This window comes from Nyctereutes procyonoides, unplaced genomic scaffold, assembly GCF_905146905.1.
Source record: "Nyctereutes procyonoides isolate TBG_1078 unplaced genomic scaffold, NYPRO_anot_genome, whole genome shotgun sequence".
Classification (NCBI taxonomy): Eukaryota; Metazoa; Chordata; class Mammalia; order Carnivora; family Canidae; genus Nyctereutes; species Nyctereutes procyonoides.
In genome coordinates, this window is record NW_026575146.1 from 78,020,925 (window position 1) to 78,038,793 (window position 17,869).

The 17,869-nt window shown below is 46.7% G+C and overlaps 1 protein-coding gene across 4 annotated transcripts; it reads left to right on the forward strand.

The window, feature by feature from the left end:
- Positions 1-664: 664 nt before the first annotated feature.
- CEACAM1 (CEA cell adhesion molecule 1) lies at positions 665-17,218 on the forward strand. Of its 4 annotated transcripts, XM_055311974.1 has the most exons (10): positions 665-823; positions 1,648-2,007; positions 5,696-5,974; positions 6,568-6,822; positions 8,000-8,275; positions 12,688-12,814; positions 13,527-13,579; positions 14,271-14,302; positions 15,356-15,471; positions 15,844-17,218. In XM_055311974.1, exons 1-10 carry the CDS (start codon positions 760-762, stop codon positions 15,854-15,856), a joined length of 1,575 nt encoding a protein of 524 aa, XP_055167949.1. In that variant the 5' UTR covers positions 665-759; the 3' UTR covers positions 15,857-17,218. The 4 variants fall into 4 exon arrangements, 3 of the variants coding, with proteins under 3 accessions (XP_055167949.1, XP_055167950.1, XP_055167951.1); XM_055311975.1 differs by lacking the exons at positions 13,527-13,579; positions 15,844-17,218 and having other exon boundaries at positions 15,356-15,491; XR_008662627.1 differs by lacking the exon at positions 15,844-17,218 and having other exon boundaries at positions 12,688-14,302; positions 15,356-15,467.
- Positions 17,219-17,869: the final 651 nt, after the last annotated feature.

The window sequence follows — 17,869 nt, forward strand, 5'->3', positions numbered from 1 at the left end:
CAGGGGACCGGGTCCCCCTCAGCCCGGCTCTTCAAAGCCTGCTCCCCGGGGCCAGGAGGATCCGCGTCCCCTGGGAGCTGGTTAGATGCAGGCTCCGGGGTCCACATCACACCTGCGGAGTCAGATCTGCTTTTCCACAGGATCTGCGGACCCTCCCTGAGTGGGCGCAGAGCAGAGGCGGCCCCGGCGCCACGTCCCGGGGTCTCAGCCTGGCTGCGCATCTGCTAAAGCAGCCTGTCCAGGGGTCACCTGGGCCTCCGCACTCTTGATGACGTTCCCCAGGTGATCCCCAGGCCCGGTGGGGGTGACGTCCCGGGACAGGCGCTCTGGAGGCGGCCCCGGGCTCCCGCTCTGCAGGGGGAAGCCCCAGGGCGAGGAGGGAGGGCTGTGGGGGCGCGGACCCTGCACCTCGCCCCCGAGCTGCGGGGCGCGCCCCGGACCCGACGCCCCGGGCTCGTGCTCGTGCCAAGCAGGCCCCGTGCGCGCGCTCGCGTCTGCCGGGACATCCCAGCTGGAGACGGGGAGGCCTCAGCAGCTGCGGGGACCCCCACGGGGACAGAGGAAGGGAACCCGGGACCTCCGTCGGGAGGGGGGGGCCGGCGAGCCCCCGCCCGGCCCACGTGACCCGGCCCCGCCCCCAGAGGCGGCCCCGCGCGGAGGGGGAAGGACGCGGAGCTGTCGGGCGGGACCGCGGGGCCCGAGCGTCTGCGCGGCGGCAGCTGCTCTCACCCGGGCCGGACGGAGCGGGCAGCGGGCACCATGGAGCCCCCCTCGGCCTCTCCCCGAGCAGGGCGCGGCCCCTGGCAGGAGCTCCTGCTGGCAGGTGAGGGGGCCGATCCCCTGGGAGGGGCGGGAGGACGGGGGAGCGGCGGCCTGGGGCCTCGGGGGGGGGGGGGGATGGGACGGGGCTCCGCAGGGGACCGGGCGGCGGGCAGGGCGGGGGAGCCGGCTCAGCGGCGGGACGGCCTCGGGATCTGCAAGTGGGGAGTGAGGGGCTGGGTCCCAAGGGCCTCCTCGCCGGGGACTCAGTTTTGCAACCTGACGGCAACCACACCAGGGACCCCAAACCCTGCCCGTGCCACAACCCTGGGGTCCTGACCGATAAGCGCCAGACTCGGAGGGCCCTGGGGACGCTCAGCCCTGGGTATTTGCAGCCGGGCCACCCCGGGGTACAGCACAGAGCAGACCAGTCCCTGCTCCCTGAGCTCACTTCTCTGGGAGGAAGACAGACCCGCAGAGACATCTAGAATGTCATGTCAGGTAAGGACAAGCCCCCTGAAGGGAACAGAGCAGGGAAAGGTCAGGACGAGAAGACAGAGGGTGGTCATAGGAGGTGGTCAGGACAGGCTTCTCCCAAGGACCCCTGAGTGTGAGCAGGTATCTGAGGGCAGTCAGAGAGAGAGCCACAGACATCTGAGGGAGAGCGTTCAAAACAGAGGAAATTACCTTCAGAGGCCCGAAATTAGCATAATCATTCCACTGACTTTGACCAGGAGAAGACCTACACAGACACCCAGGTATGTGTGCATGTTCACACACCCACACCAAGAAGCTGGGGGATTAGAACCTGCTCCATGTCCAGGGCCACAGCTCTCCATCCCAACACACAGGTCAAAACACTGATCCGTCCCCTCTCTTCCCTCCTAGTCTCACTTTTAGCCTTCTGGAACCCGCTCACCACTGCCCAAGTCACTGTGGAGTCCGTGCCTCTCGATGCTGCTGAAGGGAAGGACGCTCTTCTGCGGGTCCTCAATCTGCCTGGGGATACAGCAAGCCTTACCTGGTTCAAAGGGGAAACTGTATTGCCTGCCCATCAAATTCTATTATATGTAATAGAAACCAACATCACTACCCCGGGGCCTGCATACAGCGGCAGAGAGACTATATACCCCAATGGATCCCTGCTGTTCCAGAACATCAACCTGAACGACACTGGATCCTACATCCTACAAATCATAAACAGAAAATTTGAAATTGCACTAGCACGTGGACAGCTCCGAGTATTCCGTGAGTAATTCCTCTCACCGCTGGTGTCGGGTGGGGGGATTCTACCTCACACACACAGGATTCACAGGCCTGCACTGGGCCTCCATGCCTCTCTGCTTTATGTCCCTGTAGTGGTTCAAGCATTTAGTGCAGGACACACAGTGGAGACACATTTCCAAAGATCAGAATTTGACTCCTGGATTCCAACCCAGCAGACATTCCCTGCAAAGAGAACAAGCCTGACAGGTGTAACTCAGCAAAGGGAAACAGATTCAGTCCAGCCCCTGGAGCTCCTCCCTGTCTGTTATCATGACTCTGAGAAAGACTCAGTGGGGCTCAGTTAGCGCCAGGCCTGAGGGGTCCCCTGGGATCCTCAAGAGAAGCTCAGGCCAGAAAACTCCTGCCTAGACCCGTTTTAGGACTTCTGACTCCTGTGACCAAGCTAGGGGAGTCTGTGCTAGGCTTGGGTTTTGGCTTCCTGGCAAGACTGATTGGGAGCAATGATCTCCTGGTGCCTGAGTCCTGAGGTTCCTGAGCGGGTCACCCGCCAGGGCTCAGCATCTGGGGAGGGGCAGAGCCTGGTCCCTTACCTGAGAAGTGGGGCGGAAAGCAGTGATAGGCAAGGCTCCTGAGACACTGTCTGAGCGCCCTGGAGGACAGGAGACCCTAGAGGAAGGTCAGCACCCCAGAGAGGAAGAGGAAAGAAGATGCTCCTGGTAGTAACTCCTGCACTTAGGATCCAGCCCAGGGAGCCGTGTCTTATGGAGGCAAATAACAGATGTTTATTTGGGCAGCTCCTCTATAGCCAGCCTTAGGTCAGGTAATTGTGAAAGATTTCAGGTTAATGACAGAGAACACAGCTAATCAAAAGCCATTACTTGATTTTGATTGAGGGGAAATGGAGGCAGAGGGCGATGCAGACACTGAATCAGAGTCACACAGACCAGAGCAGCAGGCAGATCACAATCCCACAGGGTCTGTCTGCAGCCGCTGCCCCATCTCCTCCTCCACTCAGGAGGCCTTATTAGGCATCTTTGGACCCTGAGACCAGCTGGTGGATCAGACCTTTCTTCTTAGGGATCCACAGCTCAAGTCAGGTTTTCTGGTCTGGGAAGTGAGAGCAAATGGAGAGTTAATTCATGGTTTTACTCAAGAACTAAATTACCTTCAACAATGATCAGAGTCAGTGCGGGAATGCCCAGGCCTCCCCTCAGTGGCCGATCCACAGCTCCTGCACTGGACCTGGACTCACTGTTTCCCGATGTGTTGGTGTGATCCCCATGGCGTGTAAGGGAAAGGACTCCGCCCTCTCCTCCTGACCATGAACCCTGAACCTGCACAGGGCCCAAAATCTCAATTGCTCTTTCATGAAGGAGGAAAGGAATGAATGAATGATTCCCAATCTCTTCAGAGTCTGAACCCTGGATGCAGAGTCCTAGGAGGTCCTAGCCACACCTGTTCCCTGTCCATCCAAGGGCTGAGAGCCATGTTCTGTCCCTCTGACCACCAGCCCCTGAGGCCACTCCCAGAGAAGAGTCTCCTGATGCCTGTGGTGTTGCTCGGCCATGGGAGGATTTGCAGGGCTGCCCTGGCCCTGCCCCTCGGTCAGCTGTTAGCTCTCATGCCTGGAGTCTTTGAAGTCACTTGTAACCCCCCCCCCCCACTCACAGCCTGGGACATTTCTGGCTCCCTGTTCCTTCCATGACCTTCATCTTCCTCCTTCTCCTCCTCCTCCATCTTCAGCTGGGACTAGTCCTGCTCTGCACAGCTCCCTCTACCCTTAAGCCTTCCCTGATTCTTCTGCTAAGTTCTGTGACCAGGCCCACCCTCCCAGGCTATTGCCTGGAGGACACAGAAATCAGAGCAGCAGCGTCTGCCAGGTTCTGTGAGGAGCCAGCTTGCCCAGGTCACCAGGAAATGAGCTTTCACTGTGCCCTCATCCAGGGCTCTTTCCCTCCGTGACGCTAACAAGTGGAACACACCTGACAGGGACATGTGATCCCTCGATCTACTCTCTATGTGACTCATCCAGGGAGTCTAACGCAGACTTCTGCAGATCCTCAATCCCCAAAAGCTCATGGGTCATTTCCTGCCTTTTACTCCTGACTCATAACATTATCCAGGTAAAATTCTTCCTTACCAGTAGTTCCCCTGCCTTCCCACCATGGGACTGGCCACACCCTATACCTTCTTGCTGCTTCACTGCCTATATTACACACACACACACACACACACACACACACACACAGGTGCTCCTAAGGCCACCTTTACCATAGAGTGGATCCTCTCACTTGGTGAGATCCACCAGTCACTGTCCTTTCACCTAGATGCTGCCCAATTTGGATGCATTTGATCAAACTTGTGTTTCCTGAGGTCAAAAGAAAGCTACATGCAAGCACTCGGTTGCATGTCCCAGTTGTCCTGACTGTCTATAGAAATTGTTGACAGGGACTTTCTTTCCTAAATTTGCTAACATAACGCATTTCTACTAATTTGGTATCATTCCTCCCTTTATATAATAACTGAGGCACCTCAGACTTTCCCCCAATTAAATCTCTTTCTTAACAGAACTCCTGTGTTTTTCTCTACCCAGGGAGCTACTAATTTCAAACCCACTATAACACCTTCCTTCGATCATAATGTGATCCTGGTTGGACTGCAGAACTTGGTCTACAGCATATAGTGCTCTCTAGAGAGATACTCCTCCAGAAACTGGTCTTAGGCTTCTCGGGTATTCATGCTGATTTTCACATATGTACACTATTTAATTTCTCAAATTTCTATCTTACAACTGTATTTACAAATGACCCACAAGGGCCAGATACACCCAACCTGACCCAGCCTCCTCCCACAAGTCACCCCTTCCTTTTTAAAAAAAGATTATATTTATTTATTTATTTAGAGAGAGAGTGGGAGAAAAACAGAACAGGAGCAAGGGGAAGGAGTAGTAGGAGAAGCAGACTGCCCACTGAGCAGGGAGCCTAATGTAGGACTCCTTCCCAGGACCCTGGGATCATGACCTGAGCCAAAGGCCAACACATAACCTAATGAGCCACCCAGACACCCCACTACCAGTCACCCCTTCTGCATTTGAAAACATCCATTTGTATTTCCGGAGAGACCAGCATGGTCCTCACTGGCCTCTGCAGTGGGAAAAGAAACTTTAAAAACTGAGGGCAGAGCACATAGTTCTCTGCCAAAGCCAGCCCTGCCCTGCCTGTCCCCCTCACTCATTTCTGGATCATTTCTACCCTTGACTCTGCTCCACCCTGTGCGGAGTCATTGTCTCATGTCACTCACCATGGAACACCTGGCAGATGCCCTACTTCGAGGCCTGAAGCCTGAGTGCTGTAGGTAGACTGGTGTAGGTCCGTACCGGAAAAAAGGCCTCAGCACCTGCACTTTCAAGTTGGTCTGATGGTCAGTTGGTCAGGGAAGAACCAGGAGAGATCTGTTCTGTGTCTTCTACAACCAAACCCTGATGCCAATTTGACCCTAGAAAGCCCATGCTTGCTCTCGGATACAGAGTAGGGGCCTGTGTTCTCTGAGCACTCAGATCCTCTCACATTTGTCTTAAGATACATACCTGCCTTATTCTTTGAAGGATTCAGGTTGGCTGAGAGGTGAGAGATGCCAACTCTGATTAAAGATGTCTGCCAAGGAATCACAGATACCACACAGGGCAATGTTCTCTCTGTTGTCTGCACAGCGGAGTTACATAAACCCAGCATCACAAGCAACAACTCCAACCCCGTGGAGGATGTGGATTCTGTAGTGTTAACGTGTGAATCTCAGACTCAGAGCACAAGCTGCCTGTGGTCAGTAAACAGTAAGAGCCTCACGGACAGTCCCAGGCTGGAGCTGTCCCTGGACAACAGGACTCTCACTGTACATGGTGTCACAAGGAATGACACAGGATCCTATGAGTGTGAAACTCGGAACCCAGTGAGTGCTGATCGTAGTGACCCATTCACCCTGAATGTTCTCTGTGAGTAATTTCCGTTCCTACCTGGCCCAGGCTGCCAGCTCAAGTCCACACAGCCAGAGGCCAAGCCACATCCCTCCTTCTGGGGTCCATGTCCATGACCCACAGCTGGACACCCAGCCTGGCCATGGCTTCTTGTCCTGCAAACTTGGGCAGGCTCAGCCTAAACAAGACTAGGAGGGGATGAGCTGCTCCTTCCTGAGAGGGTCAGCAGCCTGGGAGGGGAAACAGCTTCATGTCTCAGATCCAGGCTCAGTGAACACAGGGGGCTTCTGGTTGGGACATTTTATCATTTTGTTATTTTTTTTTAATTTTATTTATTTGAGAGAGAGAGACTACTTGAGCAGTGGGGAAGGGTAGAAGGAGAAGCAGACTCCCTGTTGAGCAGGGAGCACCACACGGGGCTTGATCTCAAAACCCTGGGATCATGACCTGAGCCAAAGGCAGATGCTTAACCGACTGAGCCACCCAGGCACCCTGGTTGGGACTTTTTAAAACAAGGTTGGGACCCAGAGGGACACTGTGGCCCTTATACAGTCAGGAGCTTCCCCTTCCCTGGGATTACATCACCTGTGGCTTTATTCTGTTTGCTCCAGATGGCCCGGACACACCCACCATTTCCCCCCCAGACTCCTATTACCGTCTAGGGGCAAACCTCAGTCTCTCCTGCCGCACAGCCTCTAACCCACCTGCACAGTATTCTTGGCTTATCAATGGGAGGCCCCAGCCATCCACACAGGAGCTCTTTATCCCCAACATCACTGCGAATAATAGTGGATCCTATACCTGCGTCGTCTATAACAATGCCACCCGCCTCAATAAGACCACAGTCAAGACTATCACAGTCTCTGGTAAGTGCATCCCTGGAGCATCTGCACTGAGCACTGTGGTGAAGGTCTGTCTGCCTTTCAGAATAGAGTCTAGAAGTTCTTTCCCATTTTGATGCCACAAGCAAATCCCAAAACTGTCCCTCAACTCTTCCATTACATGTCTGCACCTCCTCCCCTTGCTCTCTGATTCATGGCCCTGTGGGTCCAGCCTGGAATGTGGGGAGAGGGTCTGTCAGCCCCAGGAAGCCCCATGTGGTGGAGGGACTCAGGGAGAAAGAAGGTCCTTTTGCTCCTGGCTCGTCCTATGACTGACTGTTCTGCTGTCATCTGTGGTGGGACAGAAACATACGGAGAAGGTCCAGGAAAAGCCTGTCTTCAATCTGGCCAAACTATCCCACCAGTTGTACCAGAGCCTCCTTGTGGTGAAGCCACTGGGAAATGGGAAAGAGTGAGCCCTAACTCAAACCCCCTGATTGTGTCCTGGCTCTGCAGTCTCCCAGTTCTCTAACACTGTGTGACCCCAGCACATGTGATCCACCACTGAGGAAAACACTGCATAATGGTGCCCAACTACAAAATAGGTAGATGCCCTCATGACGTCCCTTCATGGCAAAGAAGTACATATTTATACCCACAACTAAGAGTACCAGCCTTCTGTGAAAACTGTGACCACTACTCTAAAGATTTCCTCCTTGTAATAGTCAATCCACAGGCAGGAAGTAAAAGTCTTACTCAGATTGAGAAACCCTTTAGATTGGGACTTCTCCAGTCTAAAGCCACAAAGACTGGCTTGGCCATTCTCATTTTCTAATAAATTATTTCACAAAAGAGAAAAGAAAAGAGAAATGCTTTCCCTTTCTATGTAAAGCTCTAGGAAAGGGTCCCACAAAAACCACTGGGTATAAAATTCCCTCTGATGATGTGGATGCTATAGATTTAGAAGAGGTTCCTGGTGCTGATACTACAGAGATGTCCAGGTGGAGAAGATGCATGAGGGAGGGCCAAAGGGGGAGGGACAGCCCTCCCCTTCTAGATTGTCACCTGAACAAAGACACTCATCCTTCTGCAGACAGCAGGGCCATCCTCAGGGGCACCTTGACAGAGCTCCCTGGGGCCCTCCGAGAGGCCCAGATCTCAAAAGAGGGAGTGTGGCCCCAGGCCCCACTCTCATTCTGTCACCTCCTCTGTTTCTCCACAGAGCCAGTGTCCCAACCCCTTCTCACTGCCAGCAACACCACAGTCACAAAAGATGACTCTGTTGTCCTGACCTGCTCCTCAAATAACACCGGGGTCTCTATCCAGTGGTTCTTCAATGGCCAGATTCTAACGCTCACGGATAGGATGAAGCTGTCCCAGGACAACAGCACCCTCACCATAGACCCTGTCAGGAAGGAGGATGCCGGGAAATACGAGTGTGAGGTCTCCAACCCAGTCAGTTTCCGCAAAAGTGACCCTGTCAGGCTGGATGTGGAAGGTAAATGACACCTTGCCCCATGTTACATCTTCCTGGGAAGATTACCAGTGGTGTGCAAAATGGATAGAAGTCCCAGAGGGCAGAAGAGCAGAATAGAATCAAGTGACCATTTCAGTAAACAGAATGGGAGTGTGGTGAAGACCTAAGTCTCTGAATCAAATACACTTAGTTTCTTAATTAGGTCTGGCATTTACTGTATGACCTTCCACAAGATTCCTTTTTTCCTCAGATACCATTTTTTTGTGTGGTAAAATATATATAAGTTTTATCATTTTAACCACTTTAGGTATACAGTTCAATGGTATTAGTATATTAGTATTTTTGCGCAACCATCACCACCATCCATAAACACTCCTGCCCCTAAGCCCAGTAACCAGCAACCTATTTGCTGTCTCATATGACTGTGACTATTCTCTATTCTTGTATAAGTGGAATCCTAATAATATTTGTTTTGTGTGTGTGTCTGGATTTGTTCACTTAGCATAAGATCTTCAGGGTTCATCCATGTTGTAGTATGCATCAGAATCTCATTTCTTTTAAGGCTGATTATTCCCTTGTGTGTATGTATCACATTTTGTTTATCATTTATCTGTCTATGAACTTTTGGGTTTTTCCACCTTTTGGCTGTTGTAAATAATGCTGCTAGAAACATGGGTGTACAAATATCTATTGAAACATCTACTTTCAGTCCTTTGGTGGCAGAGACCCAGAAGTGGAGATGTTGCATCAAATGGTAATTCTTTGTTCAATTTTTTGATGTTCCGCTGTACCATTTCTACAGCAATTGCACCATTTTGTACTGCCACCAGCAAATGCAAAGAACTTCCAGCTTCTCCACATCCTCACTAAGACTTGTTTTCTGTTTTGTTTTGTTTTGTTTTAATAAGAGCCATCCTAATGGGCATGAGGTGATATCTCATTGGGTTTTTATTTGCATTTCCCTGATGGTGAGTGATGTTGAGCATCTTTTCATGTGCCTGTTGGCCATCTGAATGTCTTCTTTGGAAAAATGTCTGTTCAAGTCCTCTGCCTATTTTTGATTAGGTTTTTTGTTGTTGAGTTTTAGTTCTCTATTATGGATATTAACCCCTTATGGGATATATGATTTGTAAATATTTCCCCCTCTCTGTGGGTTGTATTTTCACTTCGTTGATAGTACTCTTTGATATACAAAAGCTTTTCATTTTAACTGAAGCCCAATTTATCTTTTGTTGCCTCTGCTTTTAGATTCATAGCCAAGAAGTCGTCGCGAAACCCAAAGTCATGAAGCTTCATCCTGTGTTTTCTTCTATGAGTTCTTATAGTTCTAACTCTTACATGTAGGTCTCTGATCCACATTGAGTTAATTTTTTATCTATGGTGTTAAATAAGGATTCAGTTTTCAGAAACATCCAGTTTTCCCAACATCCATTTGCTAAAAAGACTGACTTTTCTCCATTATGAATGGTCTTGGCACCCCTGTCAAAAATGGTATGACCATGTATGTAAATGTAAAGGTTGTTTCTGGGATCTCTATTCTATTTCATTGGTCTATTTGTTTGTCTTATGCTAGTACCACACTGTTTTGATTATAGTAGCTTTGTAGTAAATTTTGAAATCAGGAAATAAGAGTCCTCCACCTTTGTTGTTTCTTAAGATTGCTTTGGATATTTGGGGTCCCTTGACATTCCATATGAATTTGAGGATAGATTACTCTATTTCTGCCCCCAAAAATGTCATTGGGATTTTGACCAAGATTGCACTGCATCTGCAGATCACTTTGGGTAATACCATCATCTTAACAATATTAAGTCTTCCAGCCCATGAACATGGAATGTCTTTCCATTTATTTAGGTCTTTAATTTTTTTCAGCAATTCCTTTGTAGTTTTCAGCATCTAAGTCTTTTACCTCCTCAGTTAAATTAGTTCCTAAGTATATTATTCTTTTCAATGCTGTGGTAAATAGAATTTTCTTAATTTCCTTTTTGGACTATTCATTGTTAGTGTATAGAATTCCAACTGATTTTGCATGTCGAGTTAGTATTTTTCTACTTTGCTGAATGTATTAGTTATTATAGGGATTTTTTGAGGGGGTGGAATCTTTAGTGTTTTCTATGTGTAAGTTTATGTCATCTGTGAACAAAGATCATTTTCCTTCTTTCTAATTTGGATGCCTTTCATTTCTTTTTCTTGCCTAATTATTGCTCTGGCTAGGGCTTCCAATGCTATTCTGGATAAAAGTGTTAAAAACAGACATCTCTATCTTGTTCCTGATCTTAGAGGAAAAACTGGGTCTTTTAACATTAAGATGTTGGCTGTAGGTTTTTCATCTATGGCCGTTATATTGAGGCAGTTTCCTTCTATTCTTACTTTGAGGGGTTTTATTATGAAAGGATGTTGACTTCTGTTGAATGTTTTTATTGATTCAATCTCCTTACTAGTTACAGGTTTCTTAATGTTTTCTATTTCTTCATGGTTCCATCTTGGTTGGTTTTATGTTTCTAGGAATTTGTTATCAATTTCATTCTAGTTATCCAATTTGTTGGCCTACAATTATTCATAGTACTTTTATAGTATTTATTATTTTTAATATTTATTATTTCTGTAAAATTGATAGTGATTTCTCCCACTTTCAATTCTGATTTTAGTAATTTTAATCTTTTAAGTTAAAGGTTTGTCAATTTTATTCATCTTTTTTTAAGAGTCAATTTTTGGTTTCATAAGATTTTCTCTATTGTTTTTCTACTCACTATTTTATTTATCCTCACTGTATTATTCTCTTCCTTCTGTTAGGTTTGGGTTTAGTTTGCTTTTCTTTTTCTAGTTCATTACAAAGTTAGGTTATTGATCTGAGATCTTTTTTAAGGTGTTTACAATCACAGATTTTTTTTTAAAGATTTATTTATTTATTTATTTGAGAGAGAGAATGAGTGAGGGAGAGCATGAGCAGTGTGAGGAGAGGCAGAGGGAAACAGACTCCTTCAGGAGCAAGGAGCCAGATGTGGGACTCGATCCCAGCACCCTGGGATCATGACCTGAGCTGAAGGTAGATACTTAACCAACTGAGCCACCCAAGCGCCCTACAATTACAGATTTCTTGCACAAGATTCTTAACTTCTCTGAGCCTCAAATTCCTCAACTGAAAACTGTAATAAGAGTACCTGCTTCATGATACCATTTTAAAGATTTAATGTAATAATCAATTAAAAACTCTTAGCAAAATGCTACACACAGAGGAAACGAAATGTTCCATAAGTGTTAGCTGCTATTATTACTATTATTATCATTAGCTTCTATGAAGTTGGGTATTACTAGAGTCAAATCTCAGATCCACCTTTTACTGGCCATATGACTTGGGGTAAATTGTTCACTACTCTAATTGTTTTCATCTGTAAAATGGAAATAATGTCTATCTGAAAGGGTTATTATATGAATCGAATGAGATATATGTGAAGTATTTACCCCAGAGCTTAGTACGTATTAAATACCCCATAACAGTAGCTAACATTAATATTAATACATCAGGCTTCAGTTAGCTGGTGAAAGCAACAGAAATAAAAAAGAAACAGATGGAAACAGTATTATATACAGGTGTGGAAGGCATTACACAAAAAGCCACTGGGACATAGTTATTGACTGAACATGAGAAAGGAAAGAAGGGAATAGAATGCAAAGTTTCAAGCCTAGTATGTTAGTTTTTATCCCCTGAGATGCAATCAAAGTGGAATTACTTATTTATTTATATTTATTGAGAAAAATCTTTATTTATTTATTGGGAAAAGTGCCTGTGAGGGAAAGTAGGACAGGAGTGGGAGGAGCCTGGGCGGTTCCTCAGACCATGGTATAGATGTGACAGAAAGAAGTTTTAGATGGAAGTGCAGTTCTATGAGGGTGTTTGCAAGGGGTCCTCGGGCTCAAGTCACCCATCAGAGGAAACAGTTTCTCAGAGAGTTGGGGTTATTTCATATCCTTGCTGGGAGTCTGTGGGCATGTGGTCTCTGTACAAAGGAGATGGTGAATTCAGAATGCACTATCCAGGGGCCTTCCATCACTTAAATCCTCACCACAGAAGACGAGAGGCACATATTCATGGCTGCTGTGCCTGGCACACAGAAAAACATGTAACCATGAAAAGGTGGGAAGTTATAGAAAAATGGCAGTCAGCCCTTCTCACATATCCAAGGCCTTCAAAAATATCTGAGTGCAGAAAGACCAACATGGTATTGAGGCAAATCTGATCAACAGCCTAAAAACTGAGAGAGAAAAACTGAAGGATGAAGTCAACTAATCACTTCACAGCAAATTTCCCATAGAAAATGTATTCCTTGAAGGAACAAGTAGAGACTATTACATGTTCAGAGATGTCCTCCAGGAGACTCCCACCATAAAATAATGTCACCTTCATTCATTTTTCTCTCTGCTTTCCATGACAGATGATTCCACAGAACAAAGTTCTGGCCTTCCACCTGGGGCTATTGCCGGCATCGTGATTGGAGTTGTGGCTGGGGTTGCTGTGATAGCAGCCCTGGTGTACTTACTGTATTTCAGAAAAACTGGCGGGTATGATCACCTTTCCTCCTGTTCCACTTTCTCCAAGACTAACTGCCATGCTTGGGAGAGGGAAGGAGACTTTGCCCTGTCTCTGCACCTGGATCTGCTCCTCTTTCTTTCTAAACTCCTGCTTCTCAGCACTAATTCCTGTGGATCTCTTCTTCATGCTGTCTGGAGCTCACTCTCTCAGACATGGTTATTCCCGTCTCCATCTGGTTTAGAGGGGCAGATCTCATTACGTTTCTGTCTCAAGTCAGTGAATCCAAGTTCCCAGAAGGAAACAAATGAGGAAATGAGAGGAAGAGCAGGAGAAAGTGAGTCGCTTGCTCTTTTGACAGGAGTAGGAGGGAGGGATAAGACAGGAAGAGAACCTAAGAAAAGGCAAAAACAACCAAAGCCTCTTGGGCAAATAAGTAAAGTGAGACAAAAATCAGCATCTGCCTATAAAGGGGAAAGGTGTCAGGGTACAAGTAGGCTCAGATGCAACTGATAAACAATGGACCCAAATGTGAACACCCAGCAAACAGGAAAGGAGTAAAGCCTAGAGGAGATCATGAGTAGACTGAAGAAGGAGGCCCTAAGAGGAAAGGTAGTACCAACAACGTATAAGTGAACACTGAGGAGCCCCAAGGAATTGCCTGCTGACAATGTCCTTCCTAATTCAAGGAACAAAAGATCCTGTGCTTGGGAATAGCAGTCACAGTGTCTGATATTTATTTAGGGCAAGTGACCTGCGTGATGTCACAGAGCACAAACCCTCAGCCTCCAATCACAGTAAGTAAAGCCACTCACCCAGTGAGACTTGGTGTGTTCCACCATGTGTCCTGCCCTAGCAGGGAATCCTGGATTCCCAAGCTACTTCCTACCTTCTGAATTTTTGGAGGGGGATCTCCATTTTCCAACCTTAGGTTGCCATAGGGTCCTCATGCCTTTCTAGCCACAAAAGATGCCCCTCAGAGAGACGTTCATTCCACCTGGGCCAGGCAGGCCTGAGCAAGATGGACCTGTTTCCAGGAGCCATTTCCTCACCCATACTTCCTCCCTCCTGCCTCTGTGATGGATGTGGGCATTCTCCTTTGGTGAGACTTTCCCTGTCTTGTGGTGCTCTGGGTACTGTGGGCCTAAATGTCCATCCTTGCCACTGAAGCCTGTTGCTGAGAAATATATCTGGGCAAAAATCAAAGCCTTGTGGACTAGAAGAAATTGTCAGAAGTGGACTGAGGCCTCCTCTGGTACCAATGCCCAGGGTCTGGACCACAGACTCTGTGGAAAGTGAATTCCTCAAGCATTCATAGGCCACTTCTTTATCCATCCTCCCACTAACTGCCATCTCCTTCAGCTAGAAATCACAACAGCTTAGGACCCACCTCCCCACCCCCACTCTCACCCCCTAGTCCCTATTTTAAGGCCATAAATGAGCTTTGCCTTTTCATGGATTGGTATAACTCTTCTTTTGTTTCACCAGGTCAGGACCAGTCTGACAATTTGTCTAACAAGGTAAGCATAGCCAGTTTCAATGGCTCATTTTCTCATGGAAATATTTCTGTGTAGAATGGGTTATTCTTGAAGATACAAACATGGGATCAAGTTTGGGTCAAAATTTCTCAGTGCAGCAACAAACAAAGGAGTACTGGTTAATGACTGCCTCAGTCTACCTCATTGCAAGAATGTGGACTTTGGAATTAACACCATCCTGGGTTTAAATCCTGGCTGTGACTCTCAATAGCTCTGTGATGTTCGACAAGTAATTTAAGCTCTTTGAGCCATGGCTTTGTCATCTTTGTGAAATGGACATGCTGCCAAGTAAGAGAAGTTGAAGGAATTAAATGAGACAACAAATGGAAAGCACCCAGCACAATGCCCAGCATAAGGCACCAGATCATTCTCCTTTCTCCACCTTCACTGACCCTGCTCTTACCAACAAATGATGATGTCCTTCTAATAGTTCTGAGGTCTTGATTCCTTTACTTTATGATAATTTTACCAAATTTTTCTCAGTCTTTCAGTAGAATATACATATATACCAAAAAGTACTTAAAACATAAATATATTTTAAGAATGTATAAATTTTCATGAGTTGAACAGACAAAAGGCATCCAGGTCAAGAAAACATGTCATCCCCACCCCCCAAAAAAACCCTCCAGTTACCTCCTTCCAAAGAGTAACCACTATCCTGACTTCCATTGCACTAGGTTACTTGTCTGTTTACGTTCTTACATAATGAAATACACAGTACATCCTTGTGTATATCTAGCTTCTTTCATTCAAAATTGTTTTGTGAGGTTCATCCATGTCCTTTTATGCATTTGTAGATTCTCCATCCTCATTGCTGTATCATTGTACTCCAGTATGAATAAATACTATAATCTATCTCTTCTAATGATCATTCAACAGGATGTTAGCAAACAGAGTAATCATGGCTAATAAAAGCCTTTCTCCAAAGCTAAAAGTTTCCAAGTGGTGATAGGATATGGTGCTGAATCAGAGCACACAGGTTAGGGTCTGTCCTATGACTCTGATTTAACTAACCACACGGCTCATACCTTTCAGATTGAAGAAGTTGCATATTCTTCCCTGAACTTCAATGTCCAGGAACCAAAGAAATCAACTTCAGCCTCCCCATCCCCAGCAGCCACAGAAACGGTGTATTCCGAAGTACAAAAGAAGTAATGTAACCTATCCTGCTGGCTGTGCTACTCTTTCCAAGCTTCTCGTTCCTATCACTAGGAGATCCCTTTACCCTCAGAGAAAAGGGGAAGAAGCCTATTTCCCCACTTCCCTCCCTAAGGAGGCACCTCCAGGATGTCTAGTCACAGCCCTTCCCTTCAATGTCAATAGATGGAAAGATACATCTGGGATTCCTAGGGAACCCAACCTTCCTTGTCATTGAAATTTGGCAAAGCAGACCTTGAGATGTGCCACAACCTCTACCCCTCCTCCTTTTCTTGTTTTAACCTTACCTACTCAGAGCACAGTCATTCCTTCCTGCCCCCATCCTATCCTATTGGAGTCTAACTTGAATTTGCCATAACCTTCAGAGTCAGTTCCTGATCCACTGAAATGCATGTGCCAGAAAAGAAGAGAGAGAAGAAGTAAAAGTAAAAGCTTCTATCTCTCCAAAGTCCAGTGTGAATCCCACCATGCACAGGAAAACAAATATGCTGAATGAGGATGCCGAACTGGGAAATTCTACACCTTTGTCCACTGTCAGAGTTGTCTACCAGGACCTAAACACCTTGCTGCTTAACTAGAAAGCCACCTAAGCCATTTGGCAAGCCTGTTTTCAGAGAACCCACTAGAAGCAATTCAGAAAATTATTCATGGAGGCCCACAGGTGATTCCTAATATAAAGTGCAAAAAAATGACCGTATGTTTCATAACGTTATGGGATTTTATTCAAGAAAATGCCCACAGAAGGATGGCTTACTGCTTCAGGAAGCAGTCAGCTCTTAGTAGCGACAATCAGCAGAGAATTTGGGAAAGGAGTCAGTCCCTTCAGAGATTATTTAAATAATTTTTAAGAATGCACAACTTGATGTATTGGCTTTTTTTCCCCCTGAGATAGTCTGCCATTTTAGTTCTGCAGCTGCTTGTTTATGTGAAAGGGGCTCTTTTTATGTAGCTATGTAAGCCAGTCTGACTGCCTTAGGTAAAAGAAGCCCCAGAAATCCCTCTAGCCCCCTAGGCCAGGAGTTCCAAATGAAGAAGCAGCAACAGCAGTTGTCCTCTTTTGTAGCTAGAAATGGGTCCAAATCAGTTTCCCAGCATCTCAGGCCAGTCTTCAACCACCACCCCTTTCCATGTCTCTACTGTGTATGGTGTCTGCCCCACTCACTTTCTCAGGAGACCTGGCCTCTGCTAAGGTGCGATTCGTCCTTGAGAAATGGGGGTGCCCTGAGGGGAACACACTCACACCCCTGTTAACACTGCTTACACTCCAGAAAGCTACCCTGGTGCTGGTGCTCTCAGGGAACCACAGCTGTGAGGGAACAGGGGAGGGTAATAACTGGGCTGGAGGCTTCTTGAACCAACTCTGAAATGTTTTCTCCCATGGGGGTCTATGAGCCCCAGTGTGCAGAATAGAAAGGAAGAGTAGGAGAGGAGGAGGAGAGGCAATGTACTTCCCACCTAGCCTCGTTCTACATAGACAGAAATTCTTTGGGGCTGCTGAGAAGAGTTTTATTCTATATTGATTATTTGATGTCATGCTGTGTCTAAGAGCCCCTCAAAGAGGGTGAGTTGGGGATTTTCTGTACTCAGGTACCTCTTTCCAGGGTTTTGTAACCCTGACACAGTAATATATACTTCCTCTCATCCATGCTATTCTGTGTTATTTAATTTTGCCTAGCTAGGGCCATTTCTGAATTATTTGTAAAATTTGCTCCATATTTATAATAAAAATTCTAAAGTGGACATGAATATACTGCCTCATGGTTGGTGTTACTTTATTTTATTTTACTTTATTTAAAGATTTTATTTATTCATGAGAGACACAGAGAGAGAGAGGCAGAGACATTGGCAGAGGGAGAAGCAGACTCCCCATGGGGAGCCTGATGTGGGACTCCATTCCAGGACCCTAGGATCATGACATGAGCCAAAGACAGATGCTCAACCACTGAGCCACCCAGGTGCCCCCGGTTGGTACTACTTTAGACAATATCTTCTTTACAGGCAGAAGAAAGAGAACTGGCTGAACTGGAAGTCACAGTAAGCCTAAGTCTACAGATATTTAACCCAGTGATCAGAAAGTTAGTTGAAGGGCAGCCCAGATGGCTCAGCAGTTTAGCGCCGCCTTCAGCCCAAGGCATGATCCTGGAGACCCAGGATAAGGTCCTACATCAGGCTTCCTACATGGAGCCGGCTTCTCCCTCTGCCTGTGTCTCTGCCTCTCTCTGTGCATTTCTCATGAATAAATAAATGAAATCTTTAAAAAAGAAAGAAAGAAAGAAAGAAAGAAAGAAAGAAAGAAAGAAAGAAAGAAAGAGAAAGAAAGAAAGAGAAAGAAAGAAAGAAAGAAAGAAAGAAAGAAAGAAAGAAGAAAAGAAAGAAAGAAAGAAAAAGAAA

Bases quoted from the DNA above. Each gene is read 5' to 3' on its own strand.
- CEACAM1 (XM_055311974.1), top strand. From the start codon at position 760: ATGGAGCCCCCCTCGGCCTCTCCCCGAGCAGGGCGCGGCCCCTGGCAG. The intron at 8,276-12,687 runs GTAAATGACACC...TTTCCATGACAG, and splicing joins TGTCAGGCTGGATGTGGAAG to ATGATTCCACAGAACAAAGT. The intron at 12,815-13,526 runs GTATGATCACCT...ATATTTATTTAG, and splicing joins TATTTCAGAAAAACTGGCGG to GGCAAGTGACCTGCGTGATG.